The sequence below is a fragment of the Neofelis nebulosa genome, chromosome 18 (genome assembly GCF_028018385.1).
Source record: "Neofelis nebulosa isolate mNeoNeb1 chromosome 18, mNeoNeb1.pri, whole genome shotgun sequence".
Taxonomy (NCBI): Eukaryota; Metazoa; Chordata; class Mammalia; order Carnivora; family Felidae; genus Neofelis; species Neofelis nebulosa.
This window is the reverse complement of record NC_080799.1, coordinates 5,528,504-5,547,039: the sequence shown is the minus strand read 5'-3', so window position 1 is coordinate 5,547,039 and position 18,536 is coordinate 5,528,504. Positions and strand designations below refer to the sequence as shown.

Sequence of the window (18,536 nt, the reverse complement as noted above, 5' to 3'; positions counted from 1 at the left end):
ATGTCCCAGTAGGTACCTCACAGTCAACATGTCTATCACACTGCCTCAAACTGCCAGAGATGTGCTTTGCAAATCAAATGATCATCCTGCTGCCTTTGGAGTAAGGCTCCTTAGTCCTGGAACATTCTCTTCTGTCCTGTGACTGTACTTGTGTCAGAGACTTGGTGTAGTCCCGGGAGATACGAGGCAGAGCACTGTCCCTGCTGCATTTTCCCATGGCATTAATATTTTCCAAAAGGACACAAGAATGAGAGAAAAAATAACCTTTATCTTTTATGCCTGACAGATAATCAGATTACTCTGGGGATTAGATAAAAATAAGTCATTTGTTCCTATAGGTAGTTACTATAATGACCATGATAATCTTTTGTAAGTGAATTTAAAAATTAAATCAGATAAATAAGATTCAGCTTAGGGAGGGAGTAAATATAGAAAGCATGATGTGAATTTGAAGACAAAAGTTGGCATTCTTTGGGTGAACAATGTTGTGGAGTGAGTTTGCGAGGGGCTGTGTCCCTCTGGAACCCACCCTGCCGTGGGTGTGAAGTCAGTGTTTCTGACAGGCCACAGGGCCTGATGCTTCCAGGCATTGAGGGCAGTGATAGACTGTGCTTCATTCCATTATTTTACTTTCTTTAATATCTTTACAAAATCCACCCAGTGACTCTCCCCCCTCCCCCCAACATCTGGTTTTATTCACAGGCCAAGTTCTCATAGAGATTTCAAGTACCCACAAGAAACTCAATGAGAGTCTTGATGAAAATGTATGTAAACTTTTGATACTTATAAAATATATTTATTTTACATTAAAAATTTGTTTTGCTTAAAGATTCAAAGCTGATGTGAATTTTTCATTTTCTTTTGTTAAAAGTTCAAAAAATTCCATAAAGAGATTATACATGAGCTGGAGAAGAAGACAGAACTTGATGTAAAATACATGAATGTGAGTACACGGTTTTGCTCCACCTCCGTGGGTGGAGGTAGGTGTGGGGCACAGGGGCCTGGCTTTCCCAGGAGGCTACGCTTGCCTGGTCTCTAAGCCCTGGGAGAACTTTCTCTCACTGTGTATCCAGCAGCAGCAAATACGGATAGAGATTAGTATTGAGTATATACACAGATGCATGAAATAGACAAGGTGCCTTCCAGGGCCCCATTTGCATTAACACCTGGGATCTTTATTAAAAAGCATAGAGGACAATATTGCAAGGAATCCTGCTTCTAGAAAGCATTGTCTTCAAAGTACACATACATGGGGGTGGCATCTGCATCTGTATTAGTGCAGCTGTTGCTTTCACAAACCAGCACTTGAGGACGTGAGACGTGCTTGGTGTTCTCCCAGTCATCACAGACTGCTCCTGCATGGTGTCCCTTGCCTGTCACCCGGTATTGATGATTCCAGCAGTTTTCTCCGTCTGCCTGACCCTCCACACACAGGGCTCTTTCCACCTCCCTTACCTGCTGTAGAGTAGCTACTTTCTTTGCCACCCAAAGACCCTTTCTCACCAAGGCCCCATGTGGCAGTAAGCAGTGTAGGTTACCCTGAAATTGCCCTGCTGCCCCTGTGTGCACTCTGGAGGGACCTCCAAAAGCTGCTGAGGTAGATGTAATGGCAAGCATTTTCCATACGTTATCTGATGTTTATCCCTATAGAAACTCTTATGTAGATACTCTTCTTATCCTCACTGTACAGATTAAAGGGAGAACATGGGTTTTAGAGAAATTAAATAATTGCTGAGATCACACAGGAAATGAAGGATGATGCCAGAATTCTGACCTAGTTCTATTAGGCTCCCCAAACACTTCGCTACACAGCACCCAAAATAATTGGTTGTGATTGCAATTGTTAATTTTGTTTCTTAAAACTGTAAGTCATAAAACAGTCAGGAACATTAAATTGTTTTTTTATTCCCCGAAGTACTTACCACTCAGTGTCCTAAAACATTGGAGAGAACAAGAAAGAAGAGACATTGTTATCCTACAGGAGCTGCCCTTGTGGTCAGTGGCCCCTTCTGTGAACGGGGAACTTGAGGACAAAGTCACACGTTGAAGTGGAAGGGAGGGAACGGGTGTGCAGGGCCACGTCCAGTGGAAATATTGGCAGCAGTAACTGCCCAACAGTTTGTATGGTGCTACACTAAAACAAGCACAACATTTCACTTACAGGCAACTCTTAAAAGATACCAAACAGAACACAGGAATAAATTAGATTCTTTGGAGAAATCTCAAGCAGAGTTGAAGAAGATCAGAAGGAAAAGTCAAGGAGGACGAAACGCGCTCAAATATGAACACAAAGAAATTGAGGTGAACTTTTCAGCACTTCTTTATTTTGTTGTTGATGATTTGTGCCGTTTACAGGGAAGCTTGCTTACCTCACTCAGCCTATACTTTCATCTGCTTACTGCTCTGCTGCTCTTGAAGCTTACGAGCATTTTTGAGTTGGTATGAGCTTAAGGCCACAGAGTTTTCCAGAGTCGAGGATAATTAGTAGCCTCCTAAGAACATGGGCATTTTTTCCCGATTCAGGGGAGGGTGGTTAGCATTACTATCCCCATTTTACAGATGAAGAAAATGAGGCTTAGGCTAAGTCACATGGTTGATACTTAGAACTGTGGTTTGAATTCGAAGTTTCTGGTTCTAAAGCTGTTGATTTTCCAACAGAACACAATCCTGTCCCTGAAACATAAAGTAATATTTTGTGCAAATTGCCCAGCACAGAGTGGAAGGCCTTTGGCAGCGTTCTTCTGCACATGAATCAGGGATCTTAATGAGAATGATAATACCTGCTCAGATCAGGCTACCACTTTGTTATTTTATCTAATGTTTATCTGCATTTAGTATTTATTCCATTATCAAAATAAACCAAGTGTAAAGATGGTGGAAGATAAACGTCTGGCTGTGCAGCTCTGATTCCTCATGTCATACTTGTATAATTATTATTTATTTTCCTAGTATGTAGAAACCGTTACTTCTCGCCAGAGCGACATCCAGAAATTTATTGCAGATGGGTGCAAAGAAGCTCTGCTTGAAGAGAAAAGGCGCTTCTGCTTTCTGGTTGACAAACACTGTAGCTTTGCAAATCACTTACATTATTATCATTTACAGGTGGGTTCAGATGGCAAGTTGTGTTGCATTATTAATAATTTCATATTCAAGTGCCCTAGAAATTACTTACCTTCCATATGTGCCTCAGTGTAAAGTGATGGGCCTATTTTGCCAATGAGAAGACTCCAAAGAAAGAGTTTTGGCCAACTTGAATATGTAAACTTTCAGAAACGTGGATGAAATGGTCAAATGTTGCTTATAATATTTAAGTAATATATCCATATTTAAAATCTTTCATAAAATGCCTAATAATTGAGAAACAGCACTTTTTCTCTTCTCACCTATGAGTCTGCTTTTCTCAGACTCTCTCTGATGCATCCTCAGCATCAGTGTCCTCACCAGAGCCGTGGGATGGGCCCCAGTGGGCCCCAAGTCCAGCCCGCCTGGGTGGTTTGAGATATTCACCTTGGGAGTCCATGTACAGAAGTGTCCCTGGAAGTTCTGTCCCAGCATCGAGACAGTTGTTGTGGTTACTTTTTTATCCTCCTCAAGGTGTTTCCTTGTGATCTCATCAACTGAATGACTGGCTTTACGGCCCTGCTTCCAGCACACATAGTTTTGAGGTTATGCCCCCAGAAAGCATGACAAAATATGTGTTATTTCCCTTTCCCTTTTTTTTAAATTATAAATTTTATTGGGCCTGTGTAAGCATCCAAAACTAGCATTGAGTGAAGTCAAATATTCATTGTTATTTGTAATGTAATTTACAACATTGCATTATTGTTGTATGCATTGTTGTATGTATGTTGTCTATATTGTTGTATGTATTGTTGTATGTATGTAGAGTGCTCCATGGTAGAAGCTTTGTAAGCACTTGCATATAAGGCAACGTCCTCTTTTTCGGGGGAAACAACTTGGCCCTATCTATATGCAGCAGGCAAATGTTACATATTTTATAAAGTGTTTGCAACTACCAAATCTAAATTCCTAAGATCTAACATTGTTACAAGAAAGAATTGCAGTATTAGATGATCACTTTTGTCGACAGTGCATCTGTACTAGTTTTGGCAGAGTCATTTTCCATGGTGAGGGTGCCCTGCTGGGCCAGGGTCAATAGGCCAAGTGACCGTGAAGCTCTTCCTACAGCAAAGCCTTGCCACTGAAGGGATACTCACTGTGACACAAGGCAACCTGGCCTGTTTCCAGAGAGCTCTAGTTGGTGGCAGACTCTTTCTTACTGTTAACTTTGGATCCCAGCTATGCTTTGTAGCATAAACTAAGTCTACTTCTTTTCTCTATTGGAAGTCACATCACCTTTCTGAAAACTGCTCTTGTGCCTTCCCTTTTCCTGGCTTCGGTGTCCCAGTCCTTTCAGGGGCTCCTTGGATAAAGCAGGCCCAGGCAGTTGGTGTGTGAGGGTTACAGTCTGAGGGCGTAGAAGGGTTGGGGTGAGGGCTTTGCCCTCTCTCAGGAGTAAGAGGAAGAAAGCACTGATTGGCATTTCTGAGGCCACTGGGGAAACAATAGGGCTTAATAAGATTGCTCAAGCCTCCCTTTTGGTGTTTGAGCTTGTTCTTCATCATTCACAATTCTTGTAGTAGTCTTAAACTCTGCATTCATGCTGTGGGAATGGAGAAGCTCCTGTAGAAAAGGAGCCTAATCTTTCTCAGCCAGTAACCCAGGGCAGATGCTCAGAGATGGTTAAATGTTCACTGGATTTAACACAATGTCTCAGACTTGTGGTAGTAAGTCAGTAAAACATTACCACTGATAGTTGATGTAACTTTTCTCAGCTCTTTGAGCAATACATGTTTGTGTTTAGTTGTGTTTCTTTTGGATTTATAGTCTGCAGAATTACTCAATTCCAAACTGCCTAGGTGGCAGGAGACCTGTGGAGATGCTACCAAAGTACCTGAGAAAATCATGAATATGATAGAAGAAATTAAGACCCCAGTCTCTACCCCAGTGTCCGGAACGCCTCAGCCTTCACCAATGATCGAGAGAAGCAACATGGTAGGAACTGGTTTTCTCCCCAAGATTTCACATTTACTAATACGATTTGGGCCAAATTTGCACAGAGGACCAAGGCTTTTGTTAGTGGGAATCACAGGTCTTCCTTTATTCTAGGGCCTGCCTTTTCTCACTTGTATCCCCTTGCCTTCAGATTTGACACTGGCTGTGCAGTGGTTAGCAGTGTGTAGTGCTGTGGATACCACTGTTATCTTTGTTTTGGAAATGTTATTGTTACTGTTTTTAATTGTAATGATTCAAAATTTGTATGTTTATTCGTAGTGAAGGAAGTGTAGGTGTCTTAGAGAATAATTAGCAAAACTCTGGTGCCATTCATCACAACATAATCTGGTACTGGGAAAAAAAATATGGCCACCCCAGTATTCAAGGTAATGCAGTCAAGCATTGTAGTTTGCTGTTCTTTGAACCCGGGTTTTAGTACTTTGTGCAGACATGTGGAGATTTGTTTCCAGTGGGTAGTTTGGATACATGAGTCCATCCTAACCTCTGAAATGATAGCAGAGATGCTAAAGACCAGTCAGCAACCTACAGAATAGATCCATAACTGCATGGGGAATAAGAGAAGGTGCTGTCAGTGGGCCAGCAACCCTGAAGGAGTCTAAAAGAAAGGCAAGATCAGTGTGTGGAGAATCAAAAGAGAAGGAAACCTTAGCTCTGAGCATGTGCAGGGCAAGACTGCAGCAGAGGGCGGAGCAGTAAGCTCAGAGTCAATGGTTTGCAAGAAGCGGTGGAGAACCCGGGACATTACATTCCTGTATGATTCGCATCCTCTAAGTTGGTCGGTTTCTTCCCCACTGTCTCACTTGCGCTGAATGTCCCACTTGCGCTGAATGACCCAATTGCGCTGAATGAACAGTAGGCAACAGGGACTTTGGTCTACTGGCCAAAGCACCTCACTGCAGAGGTCATGCATGCTCCTGGAAGTATCTTTCCTGTCCTCTACCCCACTGTAGGTAGCCTGTGATAAGGAGAACAGGCAAAATCCATACTACCATAAAGAGTGAAAAGAATAGAGAATGCCGTAAGATACCAAGATGGACAGATAACCAGGAATCACTGAGCAAGTAAGGAAAAACAATGCCATAAAAAGATACACCAAAAGAAAAAAAACCAGAATGGCCAATACCGGAGGCAACAGAGGAAATAGCGGAGGAGAAATCTTAAGAAAGAGATGAAAAGATATTACATCCCCAGGGAAAAACCAACTAGAGATTTTGGAAAGTAAAAATTGGATTATTATTTATAATTGAAATGTCTGGGATTTGCTTCAGCATAATCCAGGCATGGGGGAAGATGGGTGTGGCGTACATGAAACAATAGTGGCCATGAATTTGTAACTGTTGAAGCTGGGTGTTGGGTACATAAAGATTTATTGTGCTCTTCTTCCTACTTTTGTACTTGCTTGAAATTCTTCTAAAATAGGTTTTTAAATTTCTCGCTCCCCTTCCTCCCTCCACAAAAAAAACAAACAAACAAGAAAACCCCACACCAGTAGACGGGCTTGTTAGCAGAATGGAACTGCTTAGAAAATTAAGCCAAAGAGCTCTCCCAAAATGCCAAACAAAAACAGAGGATGTAAACTTAATGTTAGACAGGTTGGAGATACCCAGTTGCCTTCTTAGAATCACCAGATGTCTAATGGGGATCTCAAATTCAGCTTGTCCAAAACCACACGATAGATTTTCTCACTCTAAACATGCTTCTCCAGTCTTTTCCATCCAGGAAATGGCAGCTCCATCCTTTCAGTAGCTGAGGCACAAATGTGGACTCCGCCCTCCCTCTCTCTCCCCCTCCCCCTCCCCAGTCACAGCCAACCCACAGGCATGCCCCGTTGTTTCCACCTTCCAGGTATATTCAAGGCCAGCCACTTCTCCCCCTCTGCTGCCCTGACTATGGTCCCTGCAGAAGTTACTGCAGTAGACCCTGCCTGCTCTTTAACACTGAGTGAGTGAGCCTGGACAAGAGGAAAAAACCAAACCTCAATAGATCGTGGTCAAGTTGCAGAAAGAGGCAAAGAGAAAATTCTAAAAATTTCTGGGAGGGGGGAAAATAAATTACTCACAAAGAAAAGAGAACACTAATGGTACCAGATTTCTTGTTACCAAAACAAGATGTTAGAAATTAAAGGAGCAATGCACTCAAAATTCTTTGGAAAAATTATTTTAAGTATAGAATTCTGTAGCCAAGAAGACAAATCCTATAGACCTAGAGAGGACCCTAAAATCCATAGAGACAGAAAGTAGATTAGTGGTTGCCAGGGGATGTGGGAAATGGGGAGTAATTGCCTTAAAAAAGACAAAATGAAGAAAAGAATGTGATAATCTTGAAATAATTCAGAATAAGGCATTACCACCCAACTAAGGGAATTTGGGGAAGCAAGTGGAATTTAAAACATGTTCCATCAGCCCTGGAAATCTCTGTAAGTCCATTGCTGTGTTACACTAATATTAAACTAATAAGGAATTTTTCACAGGTTGGGAAAGATTATGACACCCTTTCTAAATATTCACCAAAGGTGCCCCCAGCTCCTTCAGCCAGAGCATATACCAGTCCTTTGATTGATATGTTTAATAACCCAACAGCAGTTGCACAGAATTCAGAAAGGATAAAGAATTCAACAGGTAAGATATTTATTTTGATTTCTTTTTAAATACCTTTTAAAAAAAAAATTTTTTTTAACGTTTATTCATTTTTGAGAGACAGAGACAGAGCATGAGCGGGGAAGGGGCAGAGAGAGAGGGAGACACAGGATCTGAAGCAGGCTCTAGGCTCTGAGCTGTCTGCACAGAGCCTGACGTGGGGCTCGAACTCACAAACTGTGAGATCATAACCTGAGCTGAAGTCAGATGCTCAACTGACTGAGCCACCCAGGTGCCCCTTTTTAAATACCTTTTTAAATTTTTTTTAATATTTTGGATAAATGTTACCATGAAGTAGAATTCAGCATTGCCTTATTGGAACTTACACTTCAAAATAAATAAAGGTATGAGTTTATTATAAAACCGTAAGACATTTTATAAGTGACACTTTAACACATACTAATTCCATGTACTGATTCATGTTTATATAGAGTAATTGTGCTATTGAAAGGTGTTACATTTTAGGGGCACCTGGGTGGCTCAGTCGGTTGGGCATCTGACTCATGTTCGGCTCATGTCTTGATCTCGCGGTTTGTGGGTTTGAGCCCCACACTAGGCTCTGTGCTGACAGCTCAGAGCCTGGAGCCTGCTTCGGATTCTGTGTCTCCCTCTCTTACCCTGTCCCTCCCCCGCTTGTGCTCTGCCTCTCTCTATCTCTCTCAAAAATTAACATTAAAAAAATTTTTTTTTTTAAAAGAAAGGTGTTACATTTTAAAATATAATGTACAAAGAGCCTCCACACTGAGTGCCATATTAGGTGGCAATTGTAATAAAATTTATTTTTTCAATAAACTATTAAAGTTCCCATGACAAAATTATGGTTATTAATCTTACCAGTAGACTTGGTTTGAATTATAATCAGCGTTTTACATCATCTCTAACAGAGAACTTCATGCCTTCTGAACACTTAAGTTCTCGCTGCTTAAATTTCTGTTGATGCTGTTTTAATAAATCAGGACCAGTTACTGTTTGCAGACATTTCAGGCAGCTTTGGTTAGGCTCTGCTCTGTGCAGAGTTTTTGACACCAGAGACCCCTCTTTCTGTGATAGGTGTCTCAGAGGCTCACTCATGAAAGTCATGGCCTTCAAGCCATGTGCTAGAGAGAGCCACAGACTGCAGCCTTTGCAGCCCTGGGTGAGACAGGAGAGGAGATTTTCAGAATGGCTATTTTGTTTCTTTGGAGTGGTAAGTATCAGCCCGCACTCCAAGGGAGACAGAAATGTACAGGTCACATAGCGCTTCACGTATCAAAGTCCGGGCTGTGGGGTCAGGCTACCCACATCTGGTGCCCAGCTAGGCCACGTGCTAGCTGTGATCCCACTGAGTCACTGTGGATGATAACTAGTCCTTCCCTCAGAATCTGCGAAGCATCCAAAGTGTGGACGGCACTGATTAGGGTTCAGTTAGTGAGCACGGCGAGAATAGCTGCATTTCCAGTCTCCTCTTGTTCCTTGCAGCCCAGAGCGTGGGCAGTGGGGTTTGAGGAGATCCCGCCTTGCCTTGGGATTCATGTTGGGAGAGGAGGGTGAGGAAGGCATCAGACCCTCTGGTGATGCATCAGCTGGCCTCTGATTACCTCAGAGCACGGGTGAGGCTTGGCCTCTGTGTGTCCTCTCTGCGTGGGGAAGAGCATTTAGCCTCAAGGGTCGTCCTCGGTGGGGGGCCTCAGGCCGCTGTTCCCCGCCCATCCGTCCGTTGGTCCAGGCAAAGACTAAGGCTCGGAGATACGGCGCGTGGAGCTGAAGTGGAAGGATCGCTGGCAGACAGGAGTGGGTGGCTTTCTGGGGTTTGCTGGTGTGAACTTGCCGTGTTATCGCTCTTTGAAAAGCAATCGCTGCCGTGCTCAGTTTTAACAGATTCTTCAGATGATCCCAGTTTACAGCGATCGGTTTCTGTCGCAACCGGACTGAACATGATGAAGAAGCAGAAGGTGAAAACCATCTTCCCACACACCGCAGGCGCGAACCAGAGCTTGCTCAGCTTCGCCCAGGGAGATGTCCTCACGCTGCTCGTCCCTGAGGAGAAAGACGGCTGGCTTTATGGGGAGCACGACACCACTAAAGCGTAAGTCTTGGGGTAGATGCTGCCCGCGCAGGAGTCAGGACCGCCCGCTGCTTCAGGGAACTGCTGTATCTCCGTTGAGCAGCAGAGTCCTTGTGGTCACTGTAGTATTTTTACCAAAGTTAAGTTCCTAGTTTAGTTCATCGGAGTTATACTCTGTTCCGGGCCATTTTCTATATGTCTGTGCATCTGCAGATGAGTTTGATTCTTGAATAGATCATATGAAGTCGCCTCAGAAAGTACTTTAAATACTCTTTGTCTTCCTTTTTTTTAATGTGACTTTGGATTTCTCAAGGATAATATGCACATTAGATAGATTTTGTTAAGATTTAGCCCACAAATAGTTTAAAGGCTAGTGTCCTCATTTCAACAAGTAGGTGCACAGGCTTTACTGTAAGGTGGTTAAGTTGGTTTCTGTGTAGATTACTTACCTATTAAATAAATGTGGGAAAAAAACCAAAAAGAGAATCCAAATAAAATAAATGCTGTGTATAAAATACACATCATGTGACATGGTGAAAAGGAATTGGTCTGCTCTGGAGCTGCCCCAAGTCCCCCCGTGGTGTGTTTATTGTCCACTTGTCTGCTGCTGACCCCACGATCGGGTTTTTTTCTCACACTCACCTGTAGGAGGGGTTGGTTCCCGGCATCTTACACGAAGTTGCTGGAAGAAGATGCAAAGGAGGCCATCAGTGTGCCCACACCAAGGTAGGACCTGACTGTGGCTCCCATTTCCCAGTGACCACAAACTCACCTTTGACCGCATGTTCTCGGCCATATCAGAATTCCGTCTGCATATGGAGCCAGCCCCACAGGGAAACCCCCGATGGTGTAGGAGAGTACAAAAGGGGGATTGTTACCCGCGGCTGTTTCCCTTGTGGCTTCTGCTGTGAGGGCACGCCCCCAGACTCTGCTCCTCACCCCGTCAGCCCTCTGGAACCACCCACCACACCCCCCCCTCCCCAACGGTTACTAAATCCAAGGCGACCGTCATGGTCATTGCCGCTTAGGAAGCGCCAACATGCCTTACACTGACTAGCTCATTTAATTCTCAGAACAGCCTTATGAGGTAGGTCGCCGCTTTAAAATTGAAGAAACCGAGGCACAGAAAGGTGGAGCCAAGGCTAAAAACCCAGGAAGGTCTTTCCCACACCTGGCTGTGAAACTTGCGTGTGTGTTGCACAGTTGTAGTCGGCTGCCCCGTGGGGTCCTCAGAAGTGACCCCTCCAGACTACCCTCATCTTTACCCTAAACTGCCACATCCTCAGTGGTTCCCGCCTCAGGGAAGCCCTGCATCCCATCTAGCTGTCCCGGCGCACCTTTGAGCACCACAGCTGATGCCCCCAAGTCCTGGTCAGTGTCGTCTCTGTATCCTCATCCCTGGCCATGTAGCTCAACAGCCACTGGGCCAAGGAATGAAACTAGGTATCGTGTTTACGATGTCAAAATGCTGAGGTTCTTTTTGTTTTGTTTTAATCTGAAGTGCTCAACACTTTTTAGTGTTCATTTTCTTGTTGATCTCCTTAAATTAATCAAGAGCCAGCCCTGAATTAAGCTAGTTTTCTTTTGAGTGCACATTTATAAACCAGTGAAAACATGACAGTCCTTTTTACATAGAGGTCTATTATGTGTCCTCTCCTCCCCACACCCTGTGTGGTTGTTAATCTGTTGCAGTTCTGGCCATAGGATGTTCAGGATGTTCGGGGTTCAGATGGTGGGATCTTATGTAATGCACCTTCTCTGCCTGTTGGTTGTTAGCCCAGCGCCAGTGAGAAGCATCAGCACCGTGAACTTATCCGAGAAAAGCAGCGTGGTCATCCCCCCGCCAGATTACTTGCAATGTCTGTCCCTGGAAGCGGCTGCAGATAAGAGAGCAGACATTTCCAAAAGTATTTCTACCTTTAAAGCACCGGTGTCCAAACCAGAAAGCACCTCTCCTGTGAGTGGAACTGCAGCATGACCCGCTGTGACCCAGCTCCTGAATGGCGGTGGGGGGTGTGGGCTGTCGTTCCCAAAGGGATGAAGGTTGCGACCATGGGGCGGGCTGGGGGCAGGCCATGTGTCCGTCTCTTCTGGGTTCCCTTCTCTGTCACACAGCCACTCAGCTTCCTAAACTCAGTCCCTCTTCTGTTTGTATTTTATCTGTAAATGCAGTTTGTCAGATGATATCAGGTTTTACTCTCTCCTCGCCTTTGGTCCTGGCTCCAGTCCGCCAGTCACTTCACCTTTTTCTGCATTTCCTTCAAGTTTCATACTATTCCCTGAAGGGAGACTTCAGGTTAAGAATGGTAACTATATCTCAGTGCCTTCAGAAGGTGTTTAGTGTGCACCATGTGCTGGGGAAACACCACTTCATGTACGTTCTCTGGAATCCTAAACAACCCTATAAGAAAGACCGGAGGGGCCGTGGGTGCCCAGAGCCCCCTCATTCCTTGGGCAGCTGTGTCTGCCGAGCCCCGGTCCCTGGTGTGGGCTCTCGAGGTACAGAGATGAGCGACACCAATTCCTGGCTCTGCTGGAACCTACATTCTACTGAGAGGAAGTGGGCGGTGATGGAGGCCATGCAGACAATCAAAGCAAGGTGAAGGGATAGAGGGGAAGGGGTGACAGCTCAGATGGATGTCCCAGGTTTGCATGCAGGCGCTTAGGAGGGATCCCGAGGGTGCGCCCCTGTGAGAGAGGGCGCGGCATCAGGCAGGGGAGAAGCAGGACTGCAAGAACATCTAGGGCGCGAGGGCTTTAGCCAGGGCGATTTCCAGAAGAGCCTGGAAGACCAAGGGCAGCACCCCCCTGCAGCCCAGTACCAGTCTCTCGGTCCTGAGTGGGATCTGGGCAGCACGCGACCGTATCCGCACCCCCGAGGAGGCAACGTCGAAGCTGAGACCTGAATGGCAAGGAGCCCATCATGCAGGGTTCAAGGGGAGAGATTCCCAGACACAGGAGCAGAGGAGGGCACGTACTTGGTACGCTCAGAGAACGAGGCCATGATTCCAGGATGGCAGAGAATCGAGAAAGGGTGCGTGTTGTCAGTTTTGTCTCAGGACAGACTATATCACAAAGGAGGGGCAGGATAGAGAAAAGGACAGTGGCCTGGAAGGCCAGAAGAGCACACCTGGCAGATTCAGTGGCGGGCCAGGAGAAGGGACACACAGGGAGTGCCCAACTGAGGACATCCACTCTGTCGGCCAGGGAAGTGAGATCATTAGCCGATGGGGGCAGAGCGAGCAAGTCTCAAGAAAGAGAATCTGTGACACAGGCATTTTGAGGAGTGAGAAAGTGCCTGCGCTCCAGAAAGGTAGTCGCAGTATGCCGATGCCTGTTTACAATTTGGGGTCATGATCTCAGACGAAGCCAAGAGGTACGGTCGTTTGTCCAGCAACATGCCGCTGCGCAGCTCAGGCAAGAAGTAATTAAGTGTTGGAGGGTTTCCAGGTGGTGGGGCTGGGGGAGGAGCAGAGAGTTCCAGGTGTTTGCAGGGGTGGGGCTGTGGTGTTCCAGACCATGGAATCCAGGCATGGCCATGGACAGACGGTACCGGAGGGTAGGAAAGGAGGGGGCAGGTGGCGTCCGGACCTCCGTGAGGCTGCATGGTTGCGGTGGGAAGGAGCCAGGGAGGTGAGGGCCAGAGCGTGGGGTGGACTCCTGGGGGCTGCCGGCTTCCACCTGGAAACGCCCTGGGGCACTGTGGGTGGTCCACGGGCACTTGGGTGCAGTGATTCTGGGCTACTGTGATTTTTATCTTCCAGTTATTGTGTGGTCCTTTCAGTAGTGCACGCTGAGGCATCTCCCTGCTTCTCACGGGGTGTGTGGCTCCACAGCCCTGCACCCCTGGCGGCCTCTGTTCAGCTGTGAATGGTGCCTGGGCGCAGTCTCTGGCTTACATGGGATGGGCACTCTTAACAAACGTGCCCCGTGTTTCATTGTGCGAGCCTTCGGGTGTTTTGAAACATGCCTACTTCATCATAAGCTGCAGTGGCGTGTTCTGATCCAGGAAGTGCAAGGTTTTGCAATTTCATTCAAAAATGTCTTTGTCTGGCTCCTCTCAGAGAAGCATACTGTATGGTAATCGTTTGCACCTTTATCATTCCAAGTTACTCCGAATACCTAACTCAAAAATTATTTTCAGAAGAATGACACACAGCTATTGGAAATGGAGCTTTTCCATTCTGTTGTCGTGGAAAAGAAATCGCTTGGAAGGATAAAGATATCAAATGCTGTTTTATTAAAGGCCTTCGTACATTTTAAAGCAGTATTCACAGCGTTTGGAAATGACTTTAAGGCATTTTGAAAAGCATACAATTCCTTTTACCGGGGGAAACAAACCTTACAAGTGCATGTCACAAAACATAGGATCCAGGAATACCCAGGTATGCTGTCCTGGTGTGACCTGTCTGTAATGCCTTCTCCTGTCTTTGTTTGATGTTCAGCTTTTTCTTAGGGAAAAATTCAAACATACACAAAAGTGGAAAGAGTCAGATATCTAATGACCTGATCCTCTCACCCTCAGCTTTCACAATTACCAGGTCATCTACCAGTCTTTTTCACCTTGCCCCCAGCCACTCCGTCATTTCAGTGTTAATCCCAGACTTCATGTCATTTCATGTATAAATGCCTTAAATATAATACATTTTATTTATTTTTTAATTTTTTTAATGTTTATTTTTGACAGAGCGTGCGCGAGAGTGAGCATGAGCGGGGGAGGGGCAGAGAGAGAGGGAGACACAGAATCCGAAACAGGCTCCAGGCTCCGAGCTGCCAGCACAGAGCCCGACGCGGGGTCGAACTCACGAACCGCGAGATCATGACCTGAGCCGAAGCCGGACGCTCAGCCGACTGAGCCACCCAGGCACCCCTAAAAATTTTATCTTTAAATAGAATACCTTTCATTTTTACACAACCACAATACCAATTATCATATCTTTAAAAATTGACAGTAATTCCTCAATGTCATCAATCATCATTCCTCAATCATCAAAGTTCTGATTGTCTTATTAAAAGTTTTACAGTATAGTTTGAATCTGGATCCAGACCAGCTGCATACACTGTAACTGGTCACCCAGCCTCATGATGAGTGTTTGTACTTACGAGTCTCTTCATATCTTTTTCCTTATAATGTACCTGGAAGAACCAGATTTTTGTCCTGGAGGGTGTCCCCAGGCTCAATTTTGCCGAACGCAATCCCGTGGTGTCCTTTATTGCATTCCCCTTTCTCCTGTATTCTCGGCCTTGATCAGAATCAGTATTATTGTTTTGTTTCTTTGCCTGTTTTGTTAGAGCATTTCATTGGTGGTGGTGGTGGCTAGTCCATCCAGGGGGACACATGTCTAGTTATCTCTCCTTTTGTGGTATTAGCAGCTTTGATAATAACCGCCTCGCTCCATTACTTTAAGGCTACGTAATGTCTTTTAAGATAAAAGAGAACCTTGCCCCAAAATCATAGTTAACACTGAAATTACAAGCGAAAACACTGACATTTTAGCCAACACAGTCTCGGTTTTAGAAAACTTTCAGTATTGTTACCGTGTCAGCAAAGCTTTATGACAAAAGTACTGATGCAGTTGTTATTACGCTGAATTGGATACAATGAAAAATCCTGTTTTCTCCTGCCCAACATAATAAAGAATAGCTAATACCATCCTTCTCAAACATTTTCCCAAAAATTGAACAGGAGGAAACACTTCCTAATTCATTCTGAGGCCAGCATCACCCTGATACTACAGTCAGGCCCCCTATTTCTGTCTTGTAAGCCAGAAGACATTTTTCTAGTGTTTCATCTTAGCAGCCATTAATGTTTGGTTTCATGTAACATTTTTTTAAAATGTTTTTATATGAGAGAGAGCGCGGGGAAGGGGCAGAGAGAGAATCCCAAGCAGGGCTGCAGGGCTCAATCCCACTAACTGTGAGATCATGACCTAGTTGAAATCAAGAGTCATATTTAACCCACTGAGCCACCCAGCTGTCCCTCATATAACATTTAGAAGCCCCAAATATCTAACGAAAACGCTTTCTTTGTATGGGTTCCAGTGGTGCTTTTAGTTATCATTCACTTCGCCAAGTGTCAGAATAATGAATGCTGATGAACTTTTTTTTTTTTTTTTTTTTTGAGAGAGAGAGAGGGAGAGGGAGAGGGAGCAAGTAAGGGAGGGAGAGAGAGAGAATCCCACGAGGGGCAGAGAGAGAGAGAGAAGCAGCGCTCACTGGAAGCAGGGCTCGAACTCACCCAATGTGGGACTCGAACTCACAAACCTGAATTCATGACCTGAGCCAAAGTCAGGTGCTTAACCGACTGAGTCACCCACGTGCCCCAGTTAATAACTGAAACCTTCCATAAAAAAGGCATGTTTAGTACTTCCAACAGGCAAAGGAGTCAATACCTGTAGTGAGGTCGCATAACTTTGGTAACTAATGTTTCCGTGGCATCAGACTACTGTGACCAACCATACTTCTTTTTCAAAGACAGTTGAATGATGTGTGAAGATGTACAGTGTAGAAGGGATCTGTGGACCACGGTGAGACCTTCATGTTGGAATTCATCCATTGAGCATTGATTGACAGATTTACCATGCATGGTCCAGGCCCTGTGCTAGCCCTTAGGAAACAAACAGGAAGAAGGCAGCCTAGGAGTGGAGTCCAGTGAGCAGTGGAGCCATGCGAAAGTGTGGAGGGCAAATACGTGACGGGCGGCGGGGGAGGGAGGGCTCGGGCTCCTGGCAAGCACAGGGGTGGCTTCTTGGTCGCAAGCATTTGAGCCAAGTTCTAAAGGAAGAGCTCTGACCAAACAAAGCCTTCCAGATGTGCATTGTGGGAACCGTGGTGGCTACGTGCGGTCCGGGGCCACAGCCAGACAGGCGGTGGGAGGGACAGGCTGGGAGAAAAGCACACCGAGCCAGGATGTCTGGGCCGTGCGTCGTCCTTCCTGCATCCTCCTGCATGGCAGGCATCTGCTGATGGCCCTCAGGGTGTGCGCTGGGGCCTGGTGACGGGGCAGGAGGCAGTGCAGGTGTCCAGGGAATGAGGGTGGTGGGAGTCGCGTTCGGTGGAGATGGAAAGGGATGACAAGTTATTTAAGAGGTAAGAACTGACGGAGCTAGTGACCACTGTGGCCTGCTTGGAGAAACCATCGTCCTGTCTTCACTCTGGAAGCAGTTCTGGTTTGCTCACGTTAATGTATGTTGGAGCTTTTTTTTTTTTTTCTTTCTAATGTTTATTTTTGAGAGAGAGCATGAGCAGGGGAGAGGCAGAGAGAGAGGGAAAAACAATCCGAAGCAGGCTCCAGGCTCCGAGCTATCAGCACAGGGCTCAACATGAGGCTTGAACTCACAAACCACAGGATCATGACCTGAGCCTAAGTCCAGACGTTCAACTAACTGAGCCACTCAGGGCCCCAGGATTTTTTTTGACAATTTATGTAATTCTGAGTTCCAGATCTTTGAAATGCCAACATTAAAAAAAAAAAAAAAAATTCTTACCTATAATTAAGTTATACATGTAAACTACTAGAGAAACATTCTGAATAATGTAAAATAATCAGGGTATTATGTATTTTTATTCCTTAAAGATGAAGTTACTTATGGATTTTTAAAGTACAGAGTAGGGGCGCCTGGGTGGCGCAGTCGGTTAAGCGTCCGACTTCAGCCAGGTCACGATCTCGCGCTCCGTGAGTTCGAGCCCCGCGTCAGGCTCTGGGCTGATGGCTCGGAGCCTGGAGCCTGTTTCCGATTCTGTGTCTCCCTCTCTCTCTGCCCCTCCCCCGTTCATGCTCTGTCTCTCTCTGTCCCAAAAATAAATAAAAAATGTTGAAAAAAAAAAATTAAAAAATAAATAAATAAAAAAAAATAAAAATAAAGTACAGAGTACACAGGTGAACTCAAGCCCCACTTGAGGCTCTGTGCTGTCAGCACAGAGCCTGTGTGGGATTCTCTCTCTGCTCCTCATGCATTTCAGCTCTCTTTAAAAAAAAAAAAAAAAAAAGGACAAAGTACAATTTGAGAGACCCTTCTTCTCACTTTTGATAAAAATTTTTTCATCTGTGTATATATATTTCATGCTCTACTATATTTAACATTAGATATGGCTTTATGGTGAAAATTTTGTCTCAGATTCTACTACAAATAATCAAATTGATAAATTACCCCACTCTGGAGACAGAAATAAGGATGCTCTCAAATTAATAACATCCCTACTGAAATAGTTTTCATTTATGTATTATATATATATTAATATATATGTATATATTCACATATTACATTATATACACAATACATATATATGTATATGTAATGCACATACACATATACTGTACATATATATACATGCATATACACATACATATATGTATTGTATACAATATATATGTATAATATCTATTATACATAAATGAAAACTATTTCAACTATATTATACATAAAACTATATATATATATATATATATATATTTCCCTACCCCCCCCCCCCCCCCAAATGCTGCTGTTTGCTAGATAAACACTTGCTGAAATGAGATTTCCTGTAACTCTACTGGGCCATCACAGCTGCGGATCTAAGTTAAAGAGCAAAGTCCAAGTTAAAATATCTAATCATTATACCTTATTTAAAATACTTCTTTATTATTTATTTATTTAGAGTGCACACAGGGGAGAGGGAGAGAGAGGGAGAGAGAATCTTAAGCAGGCTCATGTTCAGCATGGAGCCCGATGGGGAATGCAATCCCATGACTGTGAGATCATGACCTGAGCCAAAATCAGGAGTTGGATGCTTAACTGACC

At 44.7% G+C, this 18,536-nt stretch overlaps 1 protein-coding gene and 1 long non-coding RNA gene across 4 annotated transcripts in view; one reads left to right on the top strand and one right to left on the bottom strand.

Moving 5' to 3' along the window:
- The window catches only part of BAIAP2L1 (BAR/IMD domain containing adaptor protein 2 like 1), a 93,308-nt gene that overhangs the window by 67,318 nt on the left and 7,454 nt on the right, over positions 1-18,536 (top strand). For 2 of the 3 annotated variants that reach the window (XM_058710255.1, XM_058710256.1), the window contains 9 exons: positions 703-764; positions 872-943; positions 2,164-2,301; positions 2,950-3,102; positions 4,888-5,055; positions 7,547-7,694; positions 9,561-9,777; positions 10,405-10,482; positions 11,533-11,713. In XM_058710255.1, coding sequence (XP_058566238.1) covers positions 703-764; positions 872-943; positions 2,164-2,301; positions 2,950-3,102; positions 4,888-5,055; positions 7,547-7,694; positions 9,561-9,777; positions 10,405-10,482; positions 11,533-11,713 — 1,217 coding nt within the window. The remainder of the gene's footprint in view (positions 1-702; positions 765-871; positions 944-2,163; positions 2,302-2,949; positions 3,103-4,887; positions 5,056-7,546; positions 7,695-9,560; positions 9,778-10,404; positions 10,483-11,532; positions 11,714-18,536) is intronic. The other variant, XM_058710257.1, reaches the window with a different exon arrangement.
- Positions 7,737-11,535, bottom strand: LOC131500792 (uncharacterized). The gene is made up of 2 exons (XR_009256463.1): positions 10,399-11,535; positions 7,737-10,205 (listed from the first exon to the last, which is right to left on the bottom strand). It is a non-coding gene; the product is annotated as an uncharacterized LOC131500792 (long non-coding RNA).